The 21861-nt window shown below is 45.8% G+C and overlaps 1 protein-coding gene across 4 annotated transcripts in view; it reads left to right on the plus strand.

Annotated features, from left to right (window-relative positions):
* PTBP1 (polypyrimidine tract binding protein 1) overlaps nucleotides 1–16622 on the plus strand; it is a 31328-nt gene extending 14706 nt beyond the window's left edge. For 3 of the 4 annotated variants that reach the window (XM_040589184.1, XM_040589185.1, XM_040589182.1), the window contains 13 exons: nucleotides 1556–1631; nucleotides 2598–2770; nucleotides 3785–3931; nucleotides 5148–5318; nucleotides 6057–6167; nucleotides 6531–6705; nucleotides 7316–7393; nucleotides 8717–8865; nucleotides 11546–11579; nucleotides 12082–12174; nucleotides 12539–12755; nucleotides 13003–13080; nucleotides 13478–16622. In XM_040589184.1, coding sequence (XP_040445118.1) covers nucleotides 1556–1631; nucleotides 2598–2770; nucleotides 3785–3931; nucleotides 5148–5318; nucleotides 6057–6167; nucleotides 6531–6705; nucleotides 7316–7393; nucleotides 8717–8865; nucleotides 11546–11579; nucleotides 12082–12174; nucleotides 12539–12755; nucleotides 13003–13080; nucleotides 13478–13610 — 1635 coding nt within the window. In that variant the 3' untranslated portion in view covers nucleotides 13611–16622. Of the gene's footprint in view, nucleotides 1–1555; nucleotides 1632–2597; nucleotides 2771–3784; nucleotides 3932–5147; nucleotides 5319–6056; nucleotides 6168–6530; nucleotides 6706–7315; nucleotides 7394–8716; nucleotides 8866–11545; nucleotides 11580–12081; nucleotides 12175–12538; nucleotides 12756–13002; nucleotides 13085–13477 lie in introns of those variants that run through there. The other variant, XM_040589181.1, reaches the window with a different exon arrangement.
* The last annotated feature ends 5239 nt before the right edge of the window (nucleotides 16623–21861 follow it).

Below are 21861 nucleotides of genomic sequence, written 5' to 3' on the forward strand. Positions count from 1 at the left end.
GAAAGTTCTTTTATATGTTAGATTTATATTATCAGATTTGCTTGTAGCTTATAATGGGATTTCAGATCTTCTATGTAACTTACATGAAATTAAGCCATACTGATTTTAAGCTGTATGATGTATATAAGTATAGATTGTGCTAAGTGATTTGTAGTCTTGTTTGCTTTTGTCCTAGTAATGTTTTTCATACCTCCTGCTTGGGTTAGACTAGTCTTGGTCAGTTAAAGTGATGTTGGGGTGACTCTTAGGGAATACTGTAACAGTGTGAAACGTGTACATTGCATACACTAATCTGTTCTATAGATATGTTTAGCTTTGTTTGCAGGGAGTGGAGATTCAATATGGAGAATGCAATTTAATAACTTTGTGCTAGTAGATTGAATTATACCTACAGCTACCAAAAAGCTTAGAATAAGTAAACTATCATTCTGCAATACCAGTTGGTTTAGGTAGTCTAATTTCAGTAGAAACAGAATTCTGTCAAATGTTTTCTTCCTCAACAGAGTTGAATGCACAGTGCTGTGGTAAGAAAAAGCAAAGAATTAAGCTCTTGGGATGTACTGTGCTACTCACAGCTTCTTGTTCTGCAAGTAGCCATGTTGACTTTAATGTAGAACAATTCCTAGTGTGAAAGGCAGTAGAGAATGGGATTATGGAGACTTTGTACCTGTGGCACTTGGGCTTCTCTGCTTCAGAATGCTGGTCTGTCTTTTGACTTAAGTGCGCTTACTCTGAGACTTTATGGTACTGTTGTCCTAGAAGCTGTTGCTGCTGTTCTGGGGGTTGTGGCTAGAAAACAAACCAGTGACCAGACTGTTTGGTACTAGAGCCCAGATGTTATATGTGGACCTATTTCTGCTGCAAAAATTGTAAAATAGCTTTTTGCTAGTAGCTTTACTTCCCTGATGTGCTCTTTTTTGGGGGGGGGTAAGGAGAGGAAGAACTCCTTTCTTTGAGGTCTCAATTTGACAAAGTAGCATCTCTCTGCTTGTAACTGGAAAGTCCACATCTTTGGTAATTGCTAAGTCATACGCTAACAGTGTTGGCCAGCTTCTGATAACTTGTCTTTTCCTTAAGGCTTCCTTACTTCTGGTAGCCCACAGAGAATAATCTGTCCTCTTGATGAATGCCAGGAGGCCTATCTGGTTTGCTATTCTGTACAAGTAGAGTATTGTTCTAGCTCAACTTAAAAGAATGAGAATCTTGTCTGATACAAGTAGTCAGAAATCTGTTTTGTTAGATAAAATAGGAGAATGTAAGTAACAGTGCACAACGCCGCATTTAGTGGCTTCAGACAATTCAGCAATGCTTCAACTCCTAAAATTCCTAATACTTAGCTGAAAAGAGATACTGGATAGTGCTACTCCATTACTAAATTGGATCTTACTTATATTTAATTTATGGAGGTGAGGCTCATTGCCCACTGTCTGTATGTTTTCACTTAAGCTTCTGTTCAGCTTCTCTACAGCTTAATCTCAATTGTTCTGCTTTAGGAGAACCTGAGTAGAATTTAGTAAAAATGCTGTCAGTTTACCTTTCATCTTTTCTTTTCCAGCGGGGATCTGACGAGCTTTTCTCTACTTGTGTTACTAACGGACCCTTTATCATGAGCAGCAACTCTTCTTCTGCAGGTAATATTGCCTATAAAAAAGCATAGCAACTTAAGGCTTGCAAATACTATGAGGAGGTCTGTTTTTTCCCCACATAGTCTTAATTTTAAAATCTCTTCATTGAGTACTTTATTAGGCTTTTGTAGGACAGTGCTGAATAATAAACTTCTGCCCTATGCCCTTAAAAGGTTAGTAGACTAAATAAAATTGTTGCAGGACAGTTGCTAAAATGATTTTATAGAATTAGAACGTACAGGCTTTGCTGTAAACTGCTATACTTAAAGCACAGTTGAATTTTATGTGAGGTTATTTTTGCTGTATATGGTAGTTTGCTGCTATTTGGGAGTCATACACCATCTAGAGGTTAGTGATCCCACCAAGACAGTATTCTTGGGTGCTCAGTCCAGAATTCTGCCCTCTGTGCTTGTCGGTGCCATGAATTGCCTTATTTTGAGCTACCATTGTCTTCTGAGTCCCTTCCTGTTCTGCCTGTGGCCTCCCTGCCAGACACTGTCTGCTCATGTCTTTGGTGGTGTGCTGCAGACAGTCTTTGCCATATGTACAATCCATCTGATCTCTAAAATTACGTTTTGATTTACTTATTTTAATATCACTTGCTTCTAAGATGTCCCCTTCAAACTGCTTCATTGCCAAGAATACCAGTCAAAGTGAAAAGGCATAAAGCAGCAATCTAGAACGAGTGGCTCAGACCCACACAAAGTAGAAATGTGGGTGGGTGGGTGTGTACTGTAAACAAGCTGTAAAGTGGCCACTGGAGAGTTGATTCTATTGCAGCGGCATTCAGCTGTGTCACTTGTGGAGTGTAATTTGGGGGGCAGGAGTAAACCCATGTGTCTTCAGACTAGTTAAACTATGGAATTTCTCTGTGATGGTGCTCCCCATCCAGTTACTACTCTCTATGTCAAGAGTTGTAAGTGTGTGCGTATTCTTTCAAACTTGATAAAAACCAGTAATTGCTTTTCACAGCTAATGGAAACGACAGCAAAAAATTCAAAGGCGATAGTAGAAGTGCTGGGATCCCATCTCGAGTAATCCACGTCCGTAAACTCCCCAGCGACGTCACGGAGGCAGAGGTCATTTCTTTGGGCTTACCTTTTGGCAAGGTCACCAATCTTCTAATGCTGAAAGGAAAAAATCAGGTATTGTCTCCATAATTCAAAGCAGGGGTTATGTCAAAGGCTTGATGAGTTTGTCATCAGTAAATCAGATCCAAGTTGTTTAAACAACTGTCAGGTATTAGGAGACAATAACTTCTGCATACTAATATTTTACTTTTCCGTGATTATCCCATGAGCTGTGGAAAACACTATTTTCAGGCTGTACAGGGAGCTAAGTCCATAATTATAGGTTGTCACTTGTAATTACATTATGCCTGGTTTTTAAATTACAGGCCAGGTAAATTATTTGGACAGCAGTGACATGAGTTGGCCTTTTTCACTCAAGCTGGCTTGACAGTTGAGTAACCACCAGTGTAACTTTGCATATTAAGGACACCTTTACAGATACAATGAATTAGCTGGGTAGAGCCAAAACACTCTTGGGTAACGCAGGAGGTGTGTGCTAATTTGGTAACTGAAATTGTCTTGCAAATTAAGGAGTAAAAAAGCAAGGCAACTTTAATCATTGCTTAAAAATACTATGTCTTTAATCTTAATTATGAAAATGTGCTTCTGAGATATTGCATTGCGTGGTTATGTGTAAGTACTTAATGTAATGACTTGCTACAATCCCTTACATTTTTGTTTTGAAGTAGAGAAGACCATAAAGGTGCGGAACAGTGAGTGGGCTTACTGAAGCTGCTTAATATGATAAGTGTTAAGAATCTGGACTATTGCTGTATTTTTGTGTTCTTGCGGATGCTTCTGTCACTGCCATTTCCCTAAATATATGTAGCATGGAGGTCTTAGGATGAGACTGAAACATTACATGAAATCTGTCTGGACAGTGAAGATCCTCATTTGTTCTATGTACAGTTGGTTCTTAAACAATTTGGTGTACAAAAGCTTGCATGTAAATGCAACAACTAAATACAATTGAACTGGAGGTTCCTTCTGAAGTTATTGGTCTTTTCATGCTGTTGTCAAGTATTAATGCTATCTCCTTGTGTGAGCCGCTTTGATAACATGTCAGCGTTGGATTTGACTTGTGCACAGGCTTTCATAGAAATGAATACGGAGGAGGCAGCCAACACCATGGTAAACTACTACACCACAGTCACTCCAGTGCTCCGAAGCCAGCCCATCTATATTCAGTTCTCCAACCACAAGGAGCTTAAGACGGACAGCACTCCAAACCAAGCAGTTAGTTCTTGTTCATGTTGTGTAGTACTGGTGGGAGGGACAGACTGTTTGAAGCTACTGTTTTGATTTATAGGCCTGGGATGGTTTTGAGATTTGGTTTAACTATCAAAGAGCTAAATGGAGCATACTAGCTTCTAGCTTGTGGAATAATGTCTCCTAGAATAGCTTTTAGCCAAAGTCTCTGCAGACTGTTGAATGAGCTGCTAAAACTGCTTTAATGTCGGGTAGAAAATGCATTGCGAGTGTGAGATAATGAGAAGTGGCGTTTTAGCATTCCTTAGCTAGAAACAGTAACTGAAAACCTATCTAAAGACTTGATTAATGTCTAGTGCTTCAAGATGTTTGTTTCTAATATTTGAAAGGTTTATATAAAATGAATCTCTGATGGGGCAAAACTCGTGCCTGCAGCGTGGTGGTGGCAAGTGCTGGCTTTGAGGCAGGCAGTGCTTGAACACAGTTGTTCTTAAGGCTTTGTCTGGGCTATCTAGAGCTTCCATGCAAGATATGCTCTGCATAGGGTAAAATTCCCTTTTTCAGCTCAACTGCTCTTGGCAGTCTTTCAGGACCGGAACACTGGAAAAAGGTCAAGTTACGTGTGGCTCCTTATCAGAGGTGGCTATGGAGTATGTCCCGTTTGCCTCCTCTCACTTTTCAGGCTGACTTTCATCAGGGTCAGAGCATCTAATGCTGTGCGGATGGAATGCTGCTATTTGGTGCATCTAACAAAGCCAGAATCTATGATGTGCTCGCTGCACGCATCAATGTTATACATGTGAAGGGGACTCTCAGTGTAAAGTTGGTTTTCACTCCTGGATCCCTATAGTAGATGCACATTAATCTTTCCATCTTGTCAGCATCTGTAGTATTCTGTAGATGGCGTTTCACCCCAGAAGAGCCTTGTTTTTCCTTTTTTCTAAACAACGGAATAATTTCGCTGCATCAGTAGGTGCTAAGCAAGGTTCTAGCAGTAGCACAAGTACTCCATACTTCATTTAGTCTGTATTTTTGCATTGCTCTGACTTGTTGGGGTGATCTGTATTGTCCATGTTTAAAATGTGCTGAAGTCATTGCATCCCCAGTCTTGGGAACAGTAAATTGTGTTTTGTTGTTCTGCTGACTGAGTTCTGCTAGTAGGTTGCAGATAGGAAGCTGAAGAAAGGCTGACTTTGTTTTTGCAAGCAGAAGTGTTGGTCTAACAGAGTGTTTGGTTCTGCAGCGTGCCCAAGCAGCTCTGCAAGCAGTGAATTCTGTTCAGTCTGGAAACCTAGCGCTGTCAGCTTCTGCTGCAGCAGTAGATGCGGGAATGGCGATGGCTGGCCAGAGCCCTGTCCTGAGGATCATTGTTGAGAATCTCTTCTATCCTGTCACTCTAGATGTTCTGCATCAGGTAAACCACATTATCACAACTTGCTTGAAGATTGGCCTGGAGGAAGGGGTAGCAACAAACAGTGAATTATTGCAATGGCGGTGTTCTAACAGTATGTGTATTTATCTGTATAATTCAAGTTCTGAACATAGCTGTTGCATTTCTACTTCTGGAGATGCTGTCACCTACATGAGATTCTTCCAGTTTTGGTGCCAGTCTGGCCAGACTTTAATTTCCAGGGATTTGATTGCTGGTCCATTTTAATTGGATTACAGTCTGGTACAGTGCAAGGGACAAATAGTCATAACAGAAGTAGCTGTTTCCATGTTGTGCTGCAAGGGTGGGGGGAAACAAATGCAGTGTTCAGCAGTCATCTGGGCAGTAGCCTGTTTGGAAAGCTCCTGCTGTCTGCTATGGTTGTTTAACTTGATGTATAAATGCAAGCTTAACTGCATTTAAGAATCATTGAAGTCCTTATAGAAGTTGCAGTTTGTGAAGGTGTATGTGAACCTTCCTGTGTAATAATTCATAACAAACAAAACTTTATTAGGGGGGGCAGTTTGGTCACCCTCATGTTTTTCTAGTCTGATGTCATGATGCAAGTTAATACCCACGGTGCAGTTCAAAAAATTATTTTTAAGTTGGAAAGCTAACAAGGTGAAAGGGTAACTTCTGTTGTTTCTGCTTCTAATAATGGAGATCAATATGAAATTAACTGCTGTAAATGAGATAACGAGATATGCAAATATTATCTTGCAGATTTTTTCCAAATTTGGTACAGTCTTGAAAATAATTACATTCACGAAGAACAACCAGTTTCAGGCCCTGTTACAATATGCTGACCCAGTGAGTGCTCAGCATGCCAAACTGGTGAGTAGTACGCCTGCAGTGCTGAACACCTGAATTATTAGGCTTGCTTTTATTAATCTGGAATCGGTGTCAGAAACTTCCGAGTATTTGGTGGCCGTACTAGGTTTATGTGAGCGTTGCCCTAATGGCAGAGCACATGTGAGTGGGAGGGAATTTCCCCACCAGGAGCAGTCCAGCCAACTTGAGTGAATCCTAAGGGGGGCATGGACATGAAGCAGTGCTTTCCCTGCACAAAGCAGGATACCTGCATGTCTTGATGGAGCGCTGGTGCCTGAGGTGATGTAACGCCTCCTCTTCAGAGACTTACCACTGTGGTCTTTGTGTAAATGCATCTTGAATGAAGAATGGTTTGTTCCCTTGCAGTCTTTAGATGGACAGAATATCTACAATGCCTGTTGTACGCTGCGCATCGATTTCTCAAAGCTCACAAGTCTTAATGTAAAATACAATAATGATAAGAGCAGAGATTATACGCGACCAGATCTACCTTCTGGGGATAACCAGCCATCTCTTGATCATACCATGGCAGCTGCTTTTGGTGAGAATTCTGGAAGTGGGAACAGGACAAACATAACTGATCTGTTTGTCTGTTGGGGAAGGGAAGGGGATGTGATCTTCGTGTATTTGGTCATACAGAATTTTGGAATACAGTGTGATGAATGAGGAAAATTTGGGAACCACTGAATCAGAAGAGTGCAGAATGCTAGTAGGAGCATAGGGGTGTGGGTGCATGCTGCTGCTTTGAAAGCATGTCTCCATTTGGGCAAGGACTGCTTAGGGTTTTCCAGCTGCCTGTGCTGTTGGTGCCATCTGCTGTTCTGCCTGCGGTGGCCATAATTTGGGGCGTAGGAACCTATACTTTGAAAACTGTGTTGTGATTAAGCAGTTACGGGAGCTACTAGCTTGTATTCAGGTCAACAGCTATATTCTCATAGCTGTAAGAACAGCAGAGTTGGAGGAGGAATAGTTTTTGCAATTTCTTGAAGTTCACTGTTACATTAGAGGCATTTCTGAATCGCTGTTTATGTTTTAGGGCTTAGCATTTCAGCTAAATGCTTATGTTAAAGGACAGACCATGACATTCCAGCTAAGTCTAGAGTTTTCTTGCTATTAGGTGTCTTTATATAAATGTCTCTTATCTTTCCCAGGTGCCCCAGGAATAATCTCTGCTTCTCCATATGCGGGAGCTGGCTTTCCTCCTACCTTTGCAATTCCGCAGGCTGCAGGTACTGTATTTCGTAAGTTGAAATTTTATATAGGTTTTCTGTTGCTGAAGAATCTTGATGTTTTAAAGCTAAGTAGTGGTATTTCTGTTGGGGTTAGTCATGTAAATTCTAAAGGCTGGTCCTTAAACATCAAGGGAATGGTGTTTCAATGTATAACTTCAGCTAGCAATGTGTGTGTGCAGCTGTAGCGCCTCTGGCTAGACAATATCCCAGTGACAAGAGGAAAATGAGTAGCAGGGTGGGAGTCAATAAAGGCAGGTTTTGAAATAATTGGAAGAGGTGGGGAGGAAATAACTTTTTTGTATTTTTAGTTTCCTCATGTGATTGCAGAGGTTGGGAGCTAGCTCTGACAGCTCTAAATGTAGTCAAAAGCAAGGAATCTGTCAATTTTATCTAAATATTCTGAGTAAAGCTAGTAGTTAAACATGAATGTAATTAATACTGTTACAGTTGCACTGTGAAGTTTAAATTTCATGCAGGTAAAAAATTACTGCTACTTATGGAAGTAGCCAAGTGTCTGAGATGAAAATCTTGGGGTTTAGGTGCTCAATACACTCATTGGAGTGCTAGACTGAACAATTTTTGCTGTTTTTCATAGCACACCAAGCTGTGTTGACCTTTCTTGTAAGTTGATGGGACTTCCTTGCTTCTGACAAACAAGCACAGATCGAACTGTTGAACCATTAATGTTTTGTTAATATCCTGCCCTGCTGGGGAAATACACAATGCCACTTTGAGAAGTAATTTAGTTTAATTGATTACTAGCAATTGTCTCTTGAATGCTAAAGCTCTTCCCTTTGGAGGGCTAATACAGTGAGGCACCAGCTGTTACTGTGAGCAACCTAGAGATGCCTATAAATAAAAAAAATTAATGTTTATCCATTCAAGAAGAGATTAGGGGATGGTGGCATACAGTATCTGATTGTTACATGCATGGTTAAAGAACAAAGCATTTTTGGCATGCACTGATTGGAAAGACCCTTACAATGCACTGTTTGTGATACCTGTCCTGCACCAACAGAGCTGAGGCTTTGTGCTGATTCCGCTTCTTGTGAAACATGCACAATATTGTGGTCAACAAGATAGTGCCAAGAGGCACCCGTTAAGCACCAGGCACTGCAAGAGCAAATACTATTAGAAATGACAACATTTCCTGCAGCACCAGAATTGGAGGCTCCTGTTGCTCTTAAAATATGTAGTCACTGTGTCTTGAATGATTACTTGCATGTTACAGAAGGTGTGCTGTTCTCCCTTCTGGTGCAGCAAATAGACTAGAGTACATGCTGTTGATTTCTTTACTGGTTAATATTCTTTAATTTCCAGGCCTGTCAGTTCCAAATGTTCATGGAGCACTAGCTCCTTTGGCTATCCCATCAGCAGCAGCTGCAGCGGCTGCAGCAGGACGGATTGCCATTCCCGGCCTCACTGTGTCAGGGAACTGTGTTCTGCTGGTTAGCAATCTGAATTCTGAGGTTAGTGGAGTCCTAACTTTACTTTTTTCTCCTTCCTGTTACCTCTGCTTTCACTTTCTGAACACAGATTGTGCTGACAGTTATTGAAAGTGAAATCCTACTGTATCCTAAAGGAAACGACAAAACTAGAAAAGCAGATGATGTGCTCTGCCGGCTCTAAAACTTACAGCAGATCAGTACTCTAGTTGCTGAAGGGAAATGAGAAAGTCCATCTCAAATTAAATTCTTGCTCTTCTTTGGTTCAAAGCCAAGGATGCTGCCTGCCTGCTCTTGTCCCATAAAGACTACAATGCCTGTCCCTTCCTCCTTCTTATTTGGAGTTTCCCTGCCATTCCCATGGAATAGTGTCATTTGGGTCACAGAATAATCATGTCCATTCTTTCTTTTCCTTAGCATGTTCTAGTTTTTAATACATTAATTCAGAACTACAGAGAGAGTCTGTTCTGACCTTTGCTCTTTCTGTGTAGTGTCTGGAGCCCTGCCAGCTTGACCTTGTACCTGTGCAGTATTTCCTCTGCTGTGTGCTTACACATTTTCCCTTTCCAAGATTCCTGGAGTTTTTCCTTAGCTAAACCCGTTAACAGCTCACAGTTCACATTTTCAATTCTACCTAATTTAGTGAGTTGAAGCATTTGGGTTTCCTTAAGAAAATAAATCAAGTAATATTTGTACAAAAATCCTCTTTCATTAAAGACAGGATCATAAGAGAATTTGGTATGGGTATCTTTGGATTTTTTTTTTCCAGTCAGCTTTTGGCTCTTTGTTGGATTGAAAGTGTAGAATCTTCCAGTGTGTGCAGTAGTGTGATGAGTCTCTGCTGAAAAACATTTTAACTGGTGGGACTGTGCACACAAGTTAATACTACTTTGCAAAGCTATAAAACTTACTAGTGGTGTCAGAGTAACCACAAACCTCTTTTGCATCAAAGGGGAAGCCTGGATGTGATGAAGGATCAAAATGTTTAACTCTGGATGAGATGAACCAATTAAATCAATATTTCAGACTACTTTTTTTTTTAAATCTGTCATTACTATTTTCTCCAGGGCATGAAATAATGGCAAGGGCTGTGATACAGCTTTGGTTTGGAGGAGTTGCTCTTTCTACCCAGGAGCTCCTCTGCCATTCCAGGAACTGTTGTCTCTGACTTGGTCCCGTGGCTTGCTGCTCAAACAAGTCTTAAACATTTAAACATTAAAGAGCTGGACTGTCAAGCGTGTGTTTCTTGGGACGATTCTGCATTGCCTGGATGGCAGCAACAGGACAAAGGACTGTGCCCTACCTCTGTTAATTTGCACGTGCTAACAGCTCTGAGCAGTGTCTGAATGGTGTGTGCAGTCCTTGTTTGTTAGGAGCAAGCGGTTATTTCATGCCTTGTGGTTTTTTGATGAGCTCTTCACTATCCATCCAGCTTATCTTTGGGCTAGAGAGACTTTGATACTTGTACTGAAGCTGTGAACTAACAGACATGAAACTTTTTTCCATTTGCCTGTATAATCAGTGTTGTAGAAACTTACCTGTGCCACAACCAGTTAGTTAAGAGGCAGTATTTCTCTGGAGTGACTACTCTGTGATAACCTATAAAGTGTGTTTCTGAATTGGAATTATGGAAACTGAAATTGCTCCCATTTTTTTTCCCCATGATGAGTGGAAGAAGTCTGTGTGTTTCAACTTGCGTTGGCTTTTACTTTGAATGCTGACTGCTGTCTGCATGCAAAGTTAGTGGTGGTGTGGGGAACAGAAATGCTTTTCCTGCCTTTCTGGCTCAGTAACGGCAGTTTTGGGTTTCTTCATGGTGAGGTCAAGGCATGGACATGGAAGGGAGTAGGCCTCTGCTGCAATTGAAGTACCAAGTTCCTCTATAGCAAGCACTTCTAGCGGACTTTGGAGGGTGTTTTTGTGGTGGTACAGCTGCTCATCTGGATAATCTTTTGCATTAAAGGCAGTGATCAGTACTGAAATCAGACTTGATTTGTCACAGCTAAGCATTGCAGTACAGATCTCTTCTTCTGTTCACTAAAGCAGCAAATGCAGCTGTGTTTTTGGCTTGGTCTGTGAAGTCGTTTCTACTAAGAAATTTTTGTAATCGGAGAAAATTTGTCAAATTTTAGGGAATTGCAATTTAATTCAATATTAAAGGCTGTAGAAGTCACTCTGTTGTAATACTGTCTCTTACTTCTTTGTATATCTTAAGTAAAAATGCCTTTTCTTTATCATTGTGTTCCACTAGGTAAAACCTATTAACTGTTTCTGTAAACAAGTTATTGTATGTAGAATTCTATAAATCTGACTGATGGAACACTACATATTTCCTTATGTATTTACTGACCTGTGTTTTTTGCTACTTTTTTCTTTTCTCCCCATCCCTGAATTTTTTTTCTTCCCCTGATCCGGAATTTCTTTGCCAACTGACTGCACGGTACTTCTGCTTCCTGTTGTTGCTTGAAACAAAAAATAAAAACATTCCCCTTCCAAAAAAAAAACAAAACCCTGCTCTTCGGAAACCAACCTGCCCTTCAATATTAACCATCTTGAAAACTTCATCATCCATCAACCAATTTCGCCATTTCCTGCGGGGACTCTGCCCTTCCTCGTTGTGGACGATTTGTGCAACCTCGCTCTCCCCTTCGATTCCTTACCTCTTCCCTGTCCCTCCGCTGCCTTGCTCTGCTGTTCTCTAAAGAGAGTTACACCCCAATGCCTCTTTATTCTTTTCGGTATGTTATTATTCACACTTTTTATTACCTTGTTTTTCATTTATTTGAGATTACTTTTTTGATACTTCAAAAATGTACAGTTTGCAGTTTGCCATTTTTTTGAATGCATAATTTCATTTTTACATTGTTTACTTAGTTTGCTATTTAATTTAGTTTGCCTTTGTTTTATGTTCAGTTATGCATGGTTTATTGCTTTGCATGTCTTTTATAAGAGTTTTAAATTGTGATAGCATGCTAAATTGTCCAGTCTTCTGGCAGTAAGATTTTTTTGCTTTTTGCTGAAACCCAGTGTCTTTTCTTTAATGTATTGTTCCATTATTATTCTGCTACATAAGAATTTGCCTTAATTAGAGCAGAATAAGTAACCGTGGTTGGAATGAGATCAGTTCTGGTTGTGAATGAATGTTTTTGCTGTTGGATTGTTTAGCTAATATTAAGTTGAATGAGACTTCATTTTTTTTTCCCCTACCTAAGACTGTTCTTGTTTCCTCACTTTTTGAAGGAGTCTATGGTGATGTGCAGAGAGTGAAGATTTTATTTAATAAGAAAGATAATGCCCTAGTTCAGATGGCTGATGGAAACCAGGTGCAGCTTGGTAAGCAAGCTTAAAAGTCTCAGACTGTTGGCATTAAGATACCTAATGGGTAATTAAAGCTTTAATATCAGTACTTTAAAAAAACAAACAAATGAAAACCTGTGTCCGTGCACTTAATTGCTTGCATATGTAGTATAGATTTGCGAACAGCTCTGGAGAAGGTAAGGTTGGTTTGTGCAAGATAATCTAGAGGGGAAAATAGAGCAAACAGTAGGGCAGGGTAGCAATGCATGCCTGTTGTGCAGCTCCTGGAGGATGTGGTGTCTGCATAGGGAGGAACTAAATAGAATTGTAGCTTTGATTTAAATGTGTGAGCAAAACTGTGAGATACCATAGCAGTCAGTGCTGTCTCTAACCGTTGCAGCCATGAGCCATTTAAATGGTCAGAAGCTTCATGGGAAGCCAATCCGTATAACATTGTCCAAGCACCAGACAGTACAACTTCCCCGTGACGGACAGGAGGACAAAGGTCTGACTAAGGACTATGGAAATTCTCCTCTACATCGTTTCAAGAAACCAGGCTCCAAAAATTTCCAGAACATCTTTCCCCCTTCTGCCACACTTCACCTGTCCAATATTCCGTAAGTATCCACATGGAGAGTTACTGTATGGCAGAGTATTAAAATGTTTGCAAATTCATGTGAGAGTAAAATACGGTCAGCTTCTTGCTGCCAGCAGGAGGAAAGTTTGCCCATCTTCTTGTTCTCATAGCATTTCCAGTTCAAGAAGCCACTGGTGGAGAATTCAGAAAAGGTTCTAAGAATTGGGTTTTAAAAATTAATTCAGTCTGTCAAACATACATCTGACTGGAAAAACTATTTGTTTCAGACCTTCAATAACTGAAGAAGACCTTAAGATGTTATTTTCAAGCAATGGTGGGATGGTGAAAGGATTCAAATTCTTTCAGTAAGTGTTTTGTCTTGTCCTGTCGTGGGGCTTTTCAGTATGAGAAGGGCAGAATTTCTTAGTCCTTACCAAATTCCAACTCAGGCTTAAGTGAAAGGTGAGCGGAATCTTCACTAATGTAGCATTTGACTTTCTGGAATAAAGAAACCCAGAGTAACCCTGAAGTGAGTGCATGGCAAGTGTGAGTTGAAGAAAACTAAATGGCCGAGTGAGAGTTTGGGTATGCGTGTTTATCATGTAGATATGCTCTTCCATGTAAAAAAAAATATGTTGCAGTTAACCTAGATGGTTAACTTTCTGCTGCCCTGGTTGAGTGCTAGATAAGAAAACCTGCGTCAAGTTGGGGAAATGCTGTGTGCAGTGGTACTGAATGTGACTCAAACTTCTGTCTTGTCAGGAAGGACCGTAAAATGGCTCTGATCCAGATGGGCTCTGTGGAAGAAGCTATTCAATCACTCATTGACCTCCATAATCATGACCTGGGTGAGAACCATCACCTGCGCGTGTCCTTCTCTAAGTCCACCATTTAAAGCTTTGGAAGGCGTGGGACAAAATGGACTTGACTTAAAACCTCTTGGGTTCAGCCTTGACCTTAAAAGGCTGAGCACTAGGGTTTCAACTTCCATCATTCCAGAAAAAAAGCCACTTTAAAAATGCAGCTGAAGTGACCTTAAAAGACCAGAGATTTTATTTTTTTAAAGAGAAATCAGTTTACCGGTTTTTAAAAAGAAAGTTAAATCTAATTCATATTGCTAACCTTGCGGTGATGGGTAACAATCTTGACTGTTCAAATAAAAATCACAAGTTTACACTTTTGGAACCTGCTCTGGGAAATTCCCCTCCCTTCCTGCTCCTTCTCCCCCCAAAAAGCAGATCCTAACAAGTTTATCAGGTTTCACTTTGATGCCTTTTTTATTTTCTTTACCCATCCATGCCTTGAAAGACCTAAAACCACTGTGCAAATTCACTTTTAGCGCCTTTGAGTCAGGATTTTGCAAAATGCATGGTGTATAGGAGCTCCCAACTCACCCAGCACAAAAATAAGTTGCATTGATCCTACCTTAACTGTGCATCTGCTGTCCTGTGCCTTAAACCGTTTACTACTTTGGGGAAAACATCTGAACTGCAGGGAGTGGATTGGGAGAGTTGAGGGGAATGCGTGAGCTCTGGCTTACTGGATCAGCTTGGTGTAGTGAAGGACAAGTGAAGCTGGCAAAGTGGATAAAGAAAATATTGGGCTTTGACTCTTCAGGCAGTTGTACCCCACTGTCCGTGAAATGTCTCGATCTGCGTAGTATCGTGTGTCTTCATGCCACTTTCCAATCTGCTTGTGGTTTCTTGCCATCTGCAAACCGTCAAGTGGGAGTTATTTAAGATCCTATGTCAGTAACATTCAGACTTAAGCAGAAAGGTCTGGGTGGGGAAGCATTCCCAAGACCAAATTACATTCCATTGTTAATAGTGAGTCAACAGGCTCTGCCCTTCACAAGAGCATTGATCAAGATACGAAATTAACCACTGTTGGACACTTGTGAAGACGAATCATTAAGAGTTTGTTGAAATTTGTGTGTGTATATATATATATCTAAATACTTGGCTAGGATTTGAAGAACTATTGGATATCCCACATTTAGGAAGGTGTTCATGTGAGTCACCTTCGTGCCCCTAATTTGAGATTAACAAGACCAATGTAGCTCTGCCATCATTCTTATAGCATGTCTTCAGCATTTGAGCTTTTTGTTTTAATTCTTGTATTATACTTTTTGATGCCGTTGCTGTCATCTGTGCCTAGCAATATTTCCAGTTGACCAAATATTCTAATCTCTTTATATGCAAAAGAAATAGTTTAAGTACCTTTTTATAGAATGATAAGATGGTATAAACGTAATCTAAATTTACTCCTTTGTGGTATTACCCTTGTATACTGTACTTTCTTATTTTATTTTTTTTTGTAATTGAAACTGTAGGGCAGGAATTTAGTTACCAGGCTGAGGTCATGACTGAGGATGAGTAATGTAATGAAATTGATAAAACATGGTAAGCAAAGCAAACTTTCACAGCAAAGTGTTTTGAGATAACAAGCACAAACAGCTTGTGAATTTAAGTAAAAGGACCCAGGCTAAAGTTTATAACTCTTTAACCTATAAGCCCAGATCTTTTAAGTTATAGGAAGGGAATTTATTAAAAGTAGAATGCAGCAGATCAATTTTTTTTTTCCCCAGTGATACGACCATTTATTTTTTTCTGGCTTACAACTCTTTCCCTGGGCCATTCTGCCTTCTATTCTGTGTAATCCGATGTTGCCTTACATTTCCCTCTAACCTGCAACCTGTTCGGATGCAAAATAACGAGAATCTTGTACTTTTTTTCAGGGTTTTTCTGCAAATTGTGGACCAAAGTTTGGTTTTTAATTGTCTTAGTGTTGCAAGTTACGATTTCCTTGCTTCGTGTGGGAGCTCTTGACTTGCCTAGCACTGAGTGTTTGGAAAAGTCTTAACTTTTCTTAGTTCCTCCCTGAACTCTCGAGGGTGTGAATTATGCTGGAGAAGTGTGTGAAGTCCGAGTGAGGGTTCAGCTTGGGTTGCTGGCATGAGATTGGTAATCCTTGTCTGCCTTAGTCTTCAGTTCGTGGCTGAGGAGTGTGCAACCATCTTCAATGATGCGTGTTGCCCCGGTTGAGCTGAGAAAGCTCAGCTGACGCTGGTTTCGGTTACCTCTAAACCTTGGGTAAGCCTGTTAATGAAGCCTTGTGATCATCTGCCTCTCTGGAAAGCTCTGTGCTTCCTTGCCAGCATCTTAATGTTCAGGAGGGTGCATTCAGGTGTCTCGGTAGTTGTTGTCAGCTAGAGTTAGTTTGCTCATCTCCCTCCCCAAGTGAAAAATCCTGTTCCTCCTGCAGCCAGGGAGCCCACTCCTGAGTGTGCACTGCTGTGCAAGGAGGATCCACGTGCAACCCAAGTGGAAACAGCTGTGGTTTAACTCTTTCATTAAATGTGTTCAATCAACCTCACCCAAGACACTGGGAAAAGAGGCTCATTGGGATAAAACCTGTCTGGTGGCCTTTAACGTTGGTTCGGTCAACCCGCAGGCTCTATATTTAGCGAAATGCGAGCAAATGAATTGAGGTAACCCCGGAACCCAGGCAACTGTGGGTTTTTCCTTTGGATCCCTGTGTTTGCATGTAAAGAATGTGAGTAACAAAAGGGTGTACATATTTATAATTTTTTTATACCTGTTGTAAGACATGAGGGGGCAGCAAAACCCAGTTTTTTATGGTGAACAGATGTATTGTATATTTTGATAACAGCTATTACAGGTTCAGTATTGTGGAAGGTGGGGTGGGAAGGGTAAGCATACACAACATCAGAATTCCATTGCCTCTTTCAAAGAATGTTTGTAATGCAAAAAGAAAAGAAATTAAAACTATTTTATAACAACCTTTGTACCTTTCTGTAGCTCCATTATTTACTGTTCAGATTGTAGAAAGCAGTTATTGGCCAGTCTGTACTTGTGCTTTCAATAAATTTCTTCTGTATTCTTTGCTTCTGATTTTCCTATCTCTTTATTGTGCCTATTTTGCTTCTGATTTTTCCTTCTAATGTAATTTCAGCTGCCTCATTTTACATAACTTTTGACTCTTCACATACCTCTGGACTGGCAGAGTGTTTGTCCCAGTTAGCTCCGTGCAGGGGGAGGGGTGAGGAGCCAGGGCTCAGCCTGGAGGGGGGCTGTGGCCACATCGGTTCCAGCAGCTCTTCGGTGCTTGAGTGAGGTTGTTGGGCCTTAACTGATGCTCTGCCTTTGTCACACTCCAACACTTTTTTTTTTTTACTTCATGTTCCTAAGCTTTCCATATATTCTAGCTAATATCCATGAAATAACCCACTTTCAATCAAATATGTAATACTCTCTGTAGTTTTGTGCTTTAGGTGTGTCAAAGCTTTCTGGCTAGCTGGATGCGGTGCAGCTCGCTGTCCCTGTGAGGAGGTGCAAGTCCCATTCTGACTCCTGTGGGTTACTCTGGGGGGTGGGTGCACCCAGGCCTCAATCGGTGTCCCATGGAGCAGAGCCCTTTCTTACGGAGGTTTGGGTTCTCGTTAACATAAGTAAATGTTTCTTGGTGTGGACCTGGAGGCCACGGAGTGCACTGGGGTACTGCAGGTTTCAGTAGGGGACCCCCAAAGCTTTGCTGCGAGGGGAGCAGGTCCTTGCAGGGCGATGACGGCATACTCGGGGAGGGGGGGGGGGTGTGCGCAGTGAGGATGGGTCCCATGGTGGGATGCCAGCGTGCAGCTGAGCCCCGGGCAGGCTGGCAGCCAGCACTGTGCTGTTCCCACAAACTGGCTGCTGCTGTGACAATGCGAGGGGCACAGCACTGCTGCACCTCATTCCAGCACTTCCCTGGGCTGTGCACTGTGCCCCAGCAACCGGGAGTGGGGACACTGGTCACGGGGCTGGGCACCCCATGTGTTCAGAGAATAAATGCACTGAGCTGTTGGTTGTGTGGCTCTGCTGTTCCGTCCTTCAGCCGCATTCCCTGTGTGCTGAGCACAGTCACATTAAACACGAGTTTATTTCATGGGTGTCTGGGTGCAGCCCTCTGCCGCCAAGGTTACCGGGCAGGGTCCTGCGGGAGCCCTGCGCTGCTGAAAGAGATCACTGTTGTTCCTTGAAAGTGTAATAGGATTTGTAACAGCTGCCTCTTCCTTGCCTGCCTCAACGCTTGTGTGAAAGCAGCGCAGAGCTGTGTCCGGCGCTGCTGCCCTGCAGGAACGAGCGTTGACAGCGCCGGGTTTGGTTCAGCGTGGTTACGAGGTGCACCACCCACTCCTGAGTGGTGGAGTCTGGGGTGCAAACCGGCATCCTGCCCTCCCTGGGGGGCTTCCTGCGTGAGGCTGGGGGCGGTTCATGCCGGGAAGGCCCTTGCAACTGGATCTTCCCTTAGCAGGAGGTGTCCTGAGTCGTAGAGCACCCCCAGCACCCATCCTTCTCCTGCCCTGGGCTTGTGCCGGAGCCCCCGGCCTTCGTGATGTTCCAGTAGGTTCGGGGGCATGTGGCCGAGCTCTGGGCAGCGAGTTGGGTTTGTGTCTCCCAGACACCGTTTGGCAAAACCAGAGGTGCCGGCAGCACCTCTCCCCTCCCAGCGAGCTGGGGTCCCGACGCCTGTCCCTGTCCCCCTCGGACAAGGAATGAATCGCTAATTAGCTGCCTGGTGCAGTAATTACGGCCTCCCAGCTCTGGCTGCAGGCAAAGCAAATATTGATCGCTGGGCGGGCGCACGTGATGGGCTGGGTTGCCATGGAAACAGTGGCAGCTGCCTGTCACGGGGACCGATCCTGCTTGTGGCACCGCTGTCCTCTCCCTTCCAATGGTGGAACCCCTGTGGCACCCGGGGGCTGGGCTGGGTGACCTGCGGAGGGGCCAGGCTGGTCCCCAAAGCTGTGGTGGGATCCTGGGGTGAGATGGGGCTGAGCTGGTGGCAAAGTTGGTGGCTGGGTGTGCTCCTGCTCCCAGAGCCTGTGTGCAACCGGGCCGGCAGCGGAGGCGACGGCTTGAAAGATGCTTTTAACGAGGAACCGCTGATTTATGGAAACCTGGATTGTTTCAGGCGCGAGCCCAACAGCCCCTCCGTGCCAGCTGCTGCACAGAGCGAGGGGGGAGAAGGTCCCTGCAGAATAAGCATCCCCCACCCCCGATCCCAGGCCTTCCGAGCATCCTCTGGGCACAGAAAGTGAATTCTGCTGCTCCTGCCAGGTGTGAGGGGGTCCCCAAACTCTGCTCCCCGAAGCCAGGCTTGCCCTGCTGCCCCACACTGTAGGCAGCGCCTTGCGAAGGGGAGCGATGCTGTGTAAATTGGGTGGGGGGTGCAGGAGGGAGGGGAGGTGTGTGTCCCCCCCCAGCCAAAAGGATGCTGACGCTCTCCCCGGTGCAGTGAAGTCACTCCAAAGCGTGGGGTTCAGGAACACGAGTCCTTCTCCTGGTCCCCCCCCCCCCAGCCTGTAGGTTGTGGGGGAATCTGCTTTTATGCCCAGCACTGCAGGAGCAATTAGCAGCTGGCATTTGATTAATGAGGGGAAATTCTCTCGCCTCCTCCCTCCCTGCAGCCGGAGGGGGGTCCCCAAGCAGGTACCGCTGGCTGGGGGTGGCGGGGGGGTGAGTGGTGCTTGCGGGTGGTGGAAGGGCTAGATGCAGGGCTGAGCCCTTGGATTGTCCCAAAGCCATTGTTTGTCCCAAAGCCATTGTCCCAAAGCCAGGCGCTTCTGCTTCGCACCTGGGGGTCGTGGCTCTGGGCAGAGGGTCTCCCTGGGAAGGGGTCGGGTCACCGAACACTGTCCCAAGCGCGATCCTGGCTGAAGCCCCTGGTGGGGGGGGGGAGGGGGGCTCGGGCAGCGCAGCAGCCACCTGCCTGCCCCTGCCTGCTCTCCGAGGGATCGGGAGCATCGGCCCCTCTCGGGCCGGGGGGCTGGGGCAGAGCCCCCGCTGCAGCTCCCAGCCATGCCTGGTCCCCTGCCCATGGTGGGGGCGGTGGGGTTGATGGGATGGGGTCTGGCAGCCCCCTTGGGAGCCTGTCTGCTTCGTCCTGCCTCCCGGCACAGGCTGCGGGGAGGAGGATGAGGATGCTCTCGCTCCCCCCCAAGCCCTGTGGGTCCCCAAGTGATGCAGCAGCGGGTGCTGGGGGGGGCTGCCCAGGGGGGGCGGGGGGCTGCAGGAGCCATGCGGGGTGCGGGGCTGGCAGTTGCTATGGAAACCGCTGGATCAGAGGCAGCATGAAGCGGCGTGTGACGCCATCGCTCACCGCAATGAGCCATGAGAGCGATGGCGTGGGGCTGGTGGGATGCCAGGCCCCCCCATCTCCCCTGTCCCCCCCGAGGGCTGCCAGAGCAAGGCGGCCGCAGCGGCTCCATCCCGCTGTCCCAGGCCACCCGCACTGAGGCTGGATGCAGCAACCTGCACCATCATGGCCCTCGAGTGCTGCCGGACAGCGTTGGAGCCCCCAGCCCACCAATGTGTCCACTGGGCAGGCACAACCCACTGGTGCCCTCGCTGCAGCCCCCCCCCCAGCAATCCTCCTGCTAATCCCCGGGTGGCTTTTCCAGCACCGAGTCAGGGTTATGCTGGATAATCCATATGTTTGCAAGGCGGAGGCTTCGGGATATCCACTGTTAATCCAATTGGCAGTGGCAGTTTGGTGCCATCGACACATCACCCGCTTTTGAGGGGGGGTGGGGGTGGGGGTGTGTCATGGGCCGTCCCCACCGCTGCACCCTGGGCTGGGACGGCTCCAGCACCACGGGGCTCAGCCCCTGCTTGGTGCCAGCTCCCACAGACTGCGGAGCAAAACCAGCCTGGATGCTCTGGAGCTCTGCAAACCGGGATGATGCTGGAGCTGCTCCAGTCCCCTTCCCTATGGGCACTGGCGGGGCTGCCAGCCCACATGCCCCTGTGTCCATCCCTCCCAGCAGCCGGACAGGAGCCGCGTGGCCACGTTCCCACTTGGCTCCCTTCTGCTTCGGCTGCTTTTCCGCCTCTCCTGCCCGATGCCGCGCGCTCTCCCCGGCCCTGCCTCAGTTCTCCCCTGGGAAGGCTGCGTGCGGCCGCCGCTCCGGGGGTGATTTACGAGCCGTGACAAATGGGAGCAGATGCTTCGCCGTGCCAAGGCCAGGTCACCGCGCGGTTCCACCGCCACCATACGGAGTGTCCTCGTGATGGCTGTGGGTGCCGTCAAACCACCGGGAGGACATCAAACGAGGTCTCCGAGCATCTCTGCTGCTGCTGGTGGTCCCTGCCCCTGAGTTGGCATCCCCCCGCCAGGCCTCCACGCAGGGGTCCAAGCAGCAGCCGGGGGTCACCGGGCCTGGTGGCTGTGCCACCCACCGCTGGTGCTGGGTCTCACGTTGCCACAGCAACGTAGTGGGAAATTGCAGCGGCAGCACTTTCCTCCAGTGGCAGGAGGATGGCGAGGGGGTCTCAGTGCACTGGGCCCCCCCCACTTCCCTGCCTTGGGGTTTTGCAGGACGATTCAGTCACACAGCCCTCCCCCACACCACCTTGCCAGGGTGCGATGGAGCACCTGGCACGGCTCGCAGCCCCCTCCTCACCCCAGGCAGCTGATGGGTGGTCACATCTCATGCTGCAGGAACGGAATTGCTTGCGCTTGCCTGATGGTTAATGGGTTGGAGCGGGCCTGGAGGGGTTTTAACTGAGCCCGGTGAGGGGGAGAGAAGGACCCTGAGCCCATTTTGGAGGGGTGGGGACCCTGAGCGGCCAAAGAGGGGGGTGTCACACGGTGCATTAGCAGCATCACACTCTCCATCGCCGCTGGGCTGCTCAGCCACGGCCCAGGCTCAGGCAGCCCCCCCACCCCACCCTCCCCACCTGAATCCCATGTGCCAAGCCCTGACTTGGCAGCACTGGGGCTCTCCCGGGCAGCAGACCATGGCACCCACCTGCCTGGAGCAGCCCCTGCAGGTGCTGGCGAGCCCTGGTCCAGCCTACCCTCCCCCAGCAGCTGTGGGACCAGCAGCCCCCCTGCCCCTGGTGAAGGAGCCCAGCGGGGGAACATCCACATATTTATTTGCTTTTCAAACCACAGCAGTTCCAGGCATTGCCCAACAGACGTATTCACAGCCTGGAGATCCCCCCCCCCCCCAAAAAAACCTCAGGCCACAGCCCAGGGCTGCTGCTCCTGGGGACAGAGCTCTGCCCTGGCTCCCCCCTGCTGTGCCAGCCCTGGCAGCGCCCGGACCCTGCGCCCCCACCCCAACGCCCACCCTCTACTTC

This window comes from Falco naumanni, chromosome 4 (genome assembly GCF_017639655.2).
Source record: "Falco naumanni isolate bFalNau1 chromosome 4, bFalNau1.pat, whole genome shotgun sequence".
NCBI lineage: Eukaryota > Metazoa > Chordata > Aves > Falconiformes > Falconidae > Falco > Falco naumanni.